The sequence below is a fragment of the Electrona antarctica genome, assembly GCF_951216825.1.
Source record: "Electrona antarctica genome assembly, chromosome: 13".
Lineage (NCBI taxonomy): Eukaryota > Metazoa > Chordata > Actinopteri > Myctophiformes > Myctophidae > Electrona > Electrona antarctica.
In genome coordinates this window covers 28,422,942-28,431,830 of record NC_136794.1, presented here as the reverse complement: position 1 = coordinate 28,431,830, position 8,889 = coordinate 28,422,942, and the positions used below count along the sequence as shown (strand labels likewise).

Genomic DNA, 8,889 nt, shown 5'->3' with positions numbered 1-8,889 from the left:
TTTTTGATAGCAACATGGCCACTGCTTTGGTTCAGCAGCACACAATCAAATTATTTCCGCTCTCTTGCACTCACCTTTCCCTCACTAAAGCCCTCGCACACATACTCCACACCACCACACCCAACACCACTTACTAGTTACAACATCTATCTTCGCACCTTTTGTAAAAAGAATATTAAAATCCCATTTAGAATGTTTGAATGTATTTTCAATAACAACATTCAACCACATTCCTTTGCTTGTCGGGCAGAAGCCTCTTATGTCCGTATTTTAACCTTTTTGTGTTTTTTGTAAATGAACACTACTTGATCATACAACAGTGTCACTCAAAAGCATCAAAAGTAGGTGTGAAGTGAAGCACTTTTGAGCACTTTGAATCCCGAAAAGTTACAGTTTTGGACATGTGAGGTTTCCACCCGACAGGGACCATTTGTACTCCCTGCTGGAAGCTGGACCTTGAGTTTGCCATTAAAGTATCATTTGAATAATGATGATAAGCGATGCCCTTCCAAAATAGGATAGAAGATTGGATAAAAAAAGAGAAGGCATTATACAAAAATGCAGTCAATTTAGTCTGTTTTAGCAATACGTTGGATAGAGGTTTAACCACATCAGGCCTCTTTCATAAATTACCATTACCTACAAAAACAATGTTGCAATACATTGTGAGCTTGTCACATAAGCTATTTTCGGAAACGAAACAAAAAAAAATCAAAATGTTTTGCCTATAATGACATGCCCAAAAATAGGACGCCAGGTAAAAGCTGCTTTCTGTCTGTCTGTTATGTTGTGTTAATTTAGATAATTCTGTCCCCAATAAACCTTCTGTGTGCATGAGCTAGCGCTTGCAATTGTGTGAGAAAAAGCAGGAGTAGTGTGTCGACGAGCGTGAGATCAACTTGATTTAACCATCGTACTCTGTAGCACTAAGCCCCTGTGGATTTGGCAGCTCTCTATCCAGAGCCAGCGAGGTATTTAGTCCAAAGAGGAGAGAAAAAAGGAGAGGTATTCCAGCCCACACTAGCCTCCCTGCAGCGAACGTTGACAGGCACAAAGGGAGCGCTCACATTCTTGGCCCGAGCTGTCGTAGGGTGACGTCATGTTGAAATCCTTCTCTCAACGCCGCTCGATACGAGGCCGCAACAGTAGTCTTTTGTGTATATGGGTTTTCTTCCTTCAAGGTATTTCCACCTCGTTCAAAAAACCGCAAAGGATCTGGAACGAGAAAGTTCATAGGCAGGTGACAACATTCGTGAGCCAAATCGGAATCCGTTGCTATTGGCTAGGTGTATGCCTCTCATTGCAGTTTACTATGAAAACCTGCATTTCATGTCAGTCAGTCCGTCAGTCACCTCTCGTGACTGGCTCCATATGTGGAGCAGATCAACATGGCGTAAGGTCAGATGTAGAGTTGCTGGACGGCTCCATAAATTCAGATCTAGCTGATGATCCAGTCTTCTCCATGTACTGTATGGCTATCCAGGGTTTGATGAGGTCAGTGTTGTGAGCTTCTCATTCCATATGTTGATCTGACCACATCAAACCCTGTACACTCAAGACACGCTCCATATATGGCCAGACCTAATCAAACCCTGTACACTCAACACACGCTCCATATATGGCCAGACCTAATCAAACCCTCTCTCTCTCTCTCTCTCTCTCTCCCTGTGTTCTCTGTCTCGCTCCTAGCTCCATCCAACCAGGTGCCTCCTAAGCCGCCGGTGTTAACCACGCTGATGTACTCGCTGGTGCCCATCATGGGCATCACGGCCATCATGCTGTTCTCCTTCTGGATGTACCGTCACCACAAGCTGGCCTACCCGCCCGTCCTAGTGCCCACCCAGGTAAGAACCAACACACACACACACACACACACACACACACACACACACACACAAACAGCTGTCAGATGCCACCAGTCGTTTTTCTTTTCTGTTTTTCCTTGTTTTTCTTTCCATCATCCGGCCCAGTAGCTTTGCCATTGCTGCACATATGAACAAATCCATGTCAGACCCCGTCTCCAGGCTTTTCCTTAGTGCTGCCCGTGCAGGGGGAAGTGGCGGTATGTATCGTTGTGCATTGTGTCAGAAAGCCGTTTCGTGGCTTATCTGAGTGCTGTGCTCATGCCAACTCGGCTCCGCCTCTGCAATGACATCTCTGCGGGATGAAACCAGGTGAATTTCTTTGGATTAGCTCCATAACTTTGCGTCGGTCTCGGCTGTCATTCATGAGAGCCAGAGGCACATGCAGGTTCCATACACATGGAACCAACCCAAACTCATGGATTTCTTCCTCTTCCTTTTCTTTGACTCAAAAACTGCCTGTTTTTGTCTTTCCTGCTCTCCTCCTGTCATGTTGTTCCCCTGCTTGACAATGTCGTGAAAGCGTCTTCTTTACTGAGGAAATGTGCCCCGTGTCACGCACATGTCAACTCATCCTGCCACCCATCGGCCGATGAGTTGAATGAATTACCAAACGCAACACTTAAACATCTCCATGCAACTCTGTGCCAGGGCTAAAGTTAGTGGCCCTGCTTGTGCTCACTTTGGCCCGCTGGAGATGGCACAACTTGGCAGTGACAAGACGGCCAACCTTGGAAGAGCATTTGCAGGCTTCAACTTGTCACCTGCGTCGAAGGGAGGATAGGTTCAAAATTCGAGGGGAGGAAGAGAAAGATCCATTTTGAGAAGGCGACGTGTAGAATGTTGTCAGGGTGGCATGTCTCATTTAGACCAAGCCGGGCAGCATAGACATGCTAGGCCTTTCACAATTCTTACATAAATGCCTAATCGCAATTATTTGAGATAATCGCAATGTTTTTTCGCATAATCGTTTCCACATTGAAAATTTTTCCTACATTTAGATTTTTTTAAATAGTGGAACTAGCAGGTCCACAAAGCTTGTAGATCTATTTCCATACAGATTTTGAGTATAGAATATGAAATATGCCGTATTTTGGCCATAATACCAGGCATTATTGATTTTGTTTATTTCTATCTTGGTCATTGTCAGTCATTTCTTTGTGCATTTAAGTTGTTTTGTCATGACTGGCCTAAAGGCCACACAATTAAATCATTAATCACAATTATTTGTGACAATTAATCGCCATGTGTTTCGCAGCCCTACACACGCAAATGCCACTGACTCACTGACTTAAGTGATGAAGCTACAGCATTGGTCGGCCAGACAACGAACTAGGCAGTTTGTCCCTCCGGGCTATGGGATATAATCTATACTCTGTTCGGTTGGCCTAACAACAACAAGCTTAGCCAATCATCCTCCAGGTTTATGGATGTAGTTAACAGAGTACTAGCGGTATGGGCTTTGGCCCGTGAACATGCACAATGATTGTCTGCCTCGGGTACAGCTTTGTTTTAGGTTGGTCACGGTTAGCTCTTGTCTTGGTGCCGATCACAACAGAACTTGGAGATAATTAGCATTGAAGAAAATTGCCACTAAATATATTGTTGTTCATATAATGCCAATGTTGGGCATCGTGTATTTCGAATGATTTATCCGCTGAAATTCTTTAAAAAATCCTCCTAAAACAATGTAAAAGTTCAGTCTATGCCAGGGGAGCTCTAACCTGGTACACTACTACTGTACATATTGGATTCATGTTGATGTGTCTTTTCAGACATTTAACTTAAACCATCAATACTTATCACCCAAAGATATGGTGCCCCCCCTGCAGTATCTCTGAGGACCCCCTGGGGGTCCCGGACCCCCTGTTGAAGACCCCGTGTGTGTGTGTGTGTGTGTGTGTGTGTGTGTGTGTGTGTGTGTGTGTGTGTGTGTGTGTGTGTGTGTGTGTGTGTGTGTGTGTGTGTGTGTGTGTGTGTGTGTGTGTGTGTGTGTGTGTGTGTGTGTGTGTGTGTGTGTGTGTGTGTGTGTGTGTGTTCTCCCACTCATCAGCCACTGCACACAGTACAGTGAGTGCAGTAAAGTGTTCTGACTGAGTGGGGGAGGGGGTGGATTAATAATGCATGCTCTTTCCCTCTCTCGCTCTGTTTTCTCTCTCTCTCTCTCTCTCCTTGCTCTTAGCGAGCTCTCTCTATCTCCCCTCCCCCCTGGGCCTAGTAGTTATAAAAAGGCAGGCTTGCAGTAGGTCAGAGAGATATGCCAGCCAGGGGTTGATCAATAACAAACAGTTATTCGTTTTGTGTTGTAGTTGCTAGCTGGGCATTATAGTGCACTATGATTTACACACGAGGAGCACATCTATGAAGGACACACTTTCCTTTCTGCACGTTTCCCGCTCGACCAATACAAGACAACATAGGCATGTGCGGTATGCATATTGTATTACCGAAGCACATTAGCATAGATATTGCTCCTATTGTCGCTAGTGTGGGTGACACAAGATGGAAACCGGTACAAAACGGGGGGGGGGGAATAACTGCCGTACATATGCGGGCGCGGCCACTTGCAGTTTCCTTTGCACGCGTGCTTTTTCCTTAGCACACTTTAGTGCAGTAAGCATGTACGTGCACACGTGTGTGTGTGTGTGTGTGTGCGTGCGTGTACACACACACACACACACACACAGAGAGAGAGAGAGAGGTACGTACACAGAGTGGGGAGAAGCTGAGAGCACAGAGCAGAGGCCCCCGCTGGTCAGTGTGTGGAGCCAGGCTGCCGCTGGGCCGGGCCTCACCCTGCCCCTGAACTCCATTCCCGGTGTGCAATGTGATCTGAGAGGGAGGGAAGAGCTTCTTCATTATTCATCAGCTTCCTATGGGCACCCTCTGAGTAAGCATGCTCCTCCTCAGCACATGCAGAGCGGGGGTGGGGTGGGCATGGTCTTTTAAGCCTCCTTAAAAATGTACCCCCCTCTCTCTCTCTGCCTGCCTTGACATGTGTAGGGCTGTCACGATTGATATTTTACTTGACGATTGATTTAATTGTCTTTCTGTCGTTGGAACATTATGAATAAAAAATATATTTTTGGCTTGATTTGTTGTTGCACAGGGCCAATATGACAAATAACTTATTTAATATTGTTTGAGCATGTAGATCTACTATTTAATTTTTTTATTTTGAACATGGAAATGATTATGACGATTATGAAATAACTGCGATTATGTAATGATCATTGGGACAGGCCTGGCCGCCTGTACCCTCACCCCGCCATGTGAGTCTCTCTCTCTCTCTCTCTCTCTCTGAGGCCAGAGGCGAACGGGAGCGGAGTGAGTGTGTCTCTGCGGTGCTTGTGTTCACTGCCACCTTGGTGCCCACGCTCTAAATCCTCGGTCAGCCTTGTGAATAAGAGCCCTGTGTGCTGCTTCTTCTGCTTGAATTTAATTTCCACCGCCTGCCTGAGCAAAACAAGGACACTCACTAGCTCTCGCTCACTTGCCCGCTTCTCTCGCTCTCTCCAGCAGGCTTTTGCATGCTCTCTGATCTGATGTTCCTTCTCCCATGTGCAAATGAACATGGGCTAAAGCAACATATTTTCCATGCCACAGCTGCATGAGACGGCAACTTCAGTGTTTTTTTGTTTTTTTGCGTCTTAAGGGTTTTTGATCTTGCTCTGCCTCTTGTGCGTGAAACAGGGGGAGGGGTACTAGTGCAGGTGTGTGTGTTTGAGTGGTGCGTTTGTGTGTGCGCGTGTGCGCGCATGTATTATGGAGAAGTGTGCTGACTCGTAACCAGTGAAGGGACGGGACAGAGAAGCTAACAGCCATTGCGAAATTCTGGGGGCGTTGTTGGCAGCTGCTGAAACGCTTACCGTCAGCTTGTCATTTTTATAGCATCCCCAGGCTGAACAAACTTGTACTATACAACACGGAAGAGGTGTGTGTGTGGGTGCGCTGCGGACCGCATATTCCTCAGCCAGTCTAAGAAGCCCTTTTAACACACCAAACGCAGTGTGTACGCAACACACATGTAAGTGAGAGAAAGGAGAGCAAACACACTAGCAAGGAATGACACACTTCAACACTATTGTAGGGAGTTGCTCACCCGGTTTGCTCAGAACGGCAACAGAAATGAATTGGTGCTCACACTTGAGCACCATTGTTTGCAATGAGAGGGTTTGGAGAGCAGCAAGCTCTTTGCATTATAGAGCGATGATTGCTTCTCGGCTTTCAGCATTTTCCCATCCAGCGCTAATGGACAGGAGGAGGAGAGCGCTGTCTTGACTTGAAATCTTGGCTGCAGGTGAGCGGAGCTCTCGGCTGATCTCCAGATGTTGCCCTGTAAATGTCGACAGGCCTGGTTGGTGGGGTCGCTGCTAGCCCTCCACCAAGCCAAAGGTTCTCATCGGCTTCACTGTGGTGTCGGTCTGTCTCGGCCCGGCCCACAGAACCCGAACCACCAAACAGTCCGGCTTGGTTCTAAAAAGTGATGGCAGAAAGCCCGCCCTTCTTCCGCCATGTCATTGGTTCACGGAAATCTTCCCTTTTTGGTCATTTTGTTGCTACTCTTTCTACTACTACTGCCTTTTCCGTCCCATGTTTCTCATGCTGGAAACCTGTTTCTTCTATGCCTCCTCTTTCCCTTCGACTAGCACGCCTTTCATATTATGATAGAGGTAAGACAAGTCTGGTCTAGCTATTTGAGTTCACGCTCACCATGAGATTGTTTTTGTTTTTTTCATTTCCACGTTGTTTCTTTTGTCCCCCCGTCCCCCCCCCCCATTTTCATTTCTTTTTTGCATCTTTGCCTTGGTTAGCACCCCCCTCTCTCCAAGCTTGGGCCTGTGCCGCCACCATTTTATTTTCAAAATGCACAAATATTCTCTTTTTGTATTTGTGTCCTGTGCTCTTGTACCTTTCATTTTGCCATGCGCCCCCTACGATGGATTTATGTCATGATGCACGGATGGCGTTTATGTCGTGAGCCTATACTGTCCTGATTGGGGGGGAGGTGTGTGTGTCTGTGTGTGTGCGCGCCCCTCACCACCACCACCCCCAGAATCAGCTGCTGAATGATGTGCATGGGCTGATGATGATTATGTTGATGAGTCAATGATCTGAAGTTATCAGGTTGAGCATGCAGTGAATGAACTGATGCAATGTGTCGATTCAGAGGGTGGGAATGGGGAACTCATCACTCACACACACACACACACACACACACTCAGAGGGTGGGAATGGGGAACTCATCACACACACACACACACACACACACACACATACACACACTAGGTCATTTTTACTAGTTGCCTAGTTTACTAATCGACTAGTTGTTTAACACTCCCATCGCCCAGGACGAAGTTCTTTGTCCTTTCTATTAGTAACGCTCAACGCTCAGGACGAAGTCTTGTCCAAAAGACGAAGTTTATTGATATGAGAACGGATCGCATGGCTCCACAGCCTGGGAGCGCCTGTTGGGCAATCCTCGGTGACGCACAAGAGTGAGACGTCATCGAAAAACTCCCTCCCCTGTTTAGCTGATAAACGAAAATCTTAAAACGTTCATAACTCGCGATCTAAATCATCCCGTCTAATTATGAAAAAAGAGTGTTAGACGGCGCTCCGCGATCCAGTCGCTAGTCGCGATAGATTTATTCTTGTCTCCCGTTGTTGTCGATCGACTCTAGAGTGGTGTGGCTATTGTTAGCTGCTACACACACATCAACACGGACCGGAAGTCCGTCCGGAAAAAGGGTCCATGTTTATGAATCGAATGGGCGCTATAATGTAATGGATTAAATAACCCCGGGCAATTAAAGTGTTAACTACCTATTATGTATTTTGTTTTTGGAAATACATATTTGTACATTTAAAAACATTGTACATTGGTGACTATAACTTTAATCTACCTGATCTTGAGGCCTACAAAATCGGGGACAACTAGTCAACTAGTACCAACAAGGTCGACTAGTGGATTTACTAGTCGACTAGTTGAATAGTCGACTAGTTGCTTAAAGCCCACACACACACACACACATAACACACACACGCACACACTTGTTACTATTTCGTGGGGACAAACATTTAGGATGCAAATTTTATGAACAGCATTTATATTTATATATTTCATACATTGTTGCTGTCAGGTAGAAGCCTCTTATCTCCAAATTATTATTAACGTGTTTTTTGTAATTTAACACCCTACTTAATAATACTACAGCGTCACACAAAATCCACAAGCTGGAACCATGCATTTTGAGCTTGTAGATCTGCTACTTTTGCTATTTCTTTAAATTTAAATCCCGAAAAGTAAAAGTGACCCTCCTATGTCCAGCTTTGAGGGTTTGTGTAAATACAAACATTGAAGACAAAAGTGTGTAAACACAAACATTGAAGACAAAAGTGAGGACGCAAATTGTGATTGGCCAGAATGAGATGATGTATGATGACGTATGATGATAAGCGCGCCCCTCACTTCACACAGGTGTGATTTTTGAGGGGCCCCTCCTATATACAGCTTTTGTCCCCACACTTCTCAATATTTGCCATTGACAATGAAAGGAGAAATTAGGTCAAATGTCCGCTAAATCTTGTCCCCACACGTCTCATATTTGCCATTGACGTTGAAAGGAGAAATTAGGTCAAATGTCCGCCAAATATGACGTAAATTTAACCAACCAATCACGTAAATTCAGTTCTTCATAAGATGATAAGAGCGCCCCTCACTTCACACGGGTGTGACTATTTTATATATTCAACCATAAAGCCTGAGTTACACTGTACTTAGTTGCATACGGGTGTCGTTCACCGAAAATAGCAGATACATACAAGGTTGAGAGCTCATAGACGTAGATAGTATGTTTTTTTAGCTATGCCATACCGCTCCAATGAGTGACCGAGTGTGTATGTCTGTCTGTAGGACGACCCATTGACCCCTGCAGCTGATTGGGGTCACATTCGGGGTCACACTGTTGAGCAGTCTAAAGGGCCATTCACACTGAGCACTATAACTACAGCCAGCGGTGTGGTT

General features: G+C 45.6%; 1 protein-coding gene across 2 annotated transcripts in view; it reads left to right on the top strand.

Annotated features, from left to right (window-relative positions):
• Positions 1 to 8,889, top strand: part of acvr2aa (activin A receptor type 2Aa) — a 68,295-nt gene that overhangs the window by 40,306 nt on the left and 19,100 nt on the right. For both annotated transcript variants that reach the window (XM_079517466.1, XM_079517465.1), the window contains exon 4: positions 1,690 to 1,844. In XM_079517466.1, coding sequence (XP_079373592.1) covers positions 1,690 to 1,844 — 155 coding nt within the window. The remainder of the gene's footprint in view (positions 1 to 1,689; positions 1,845 to 8,889) is intronic.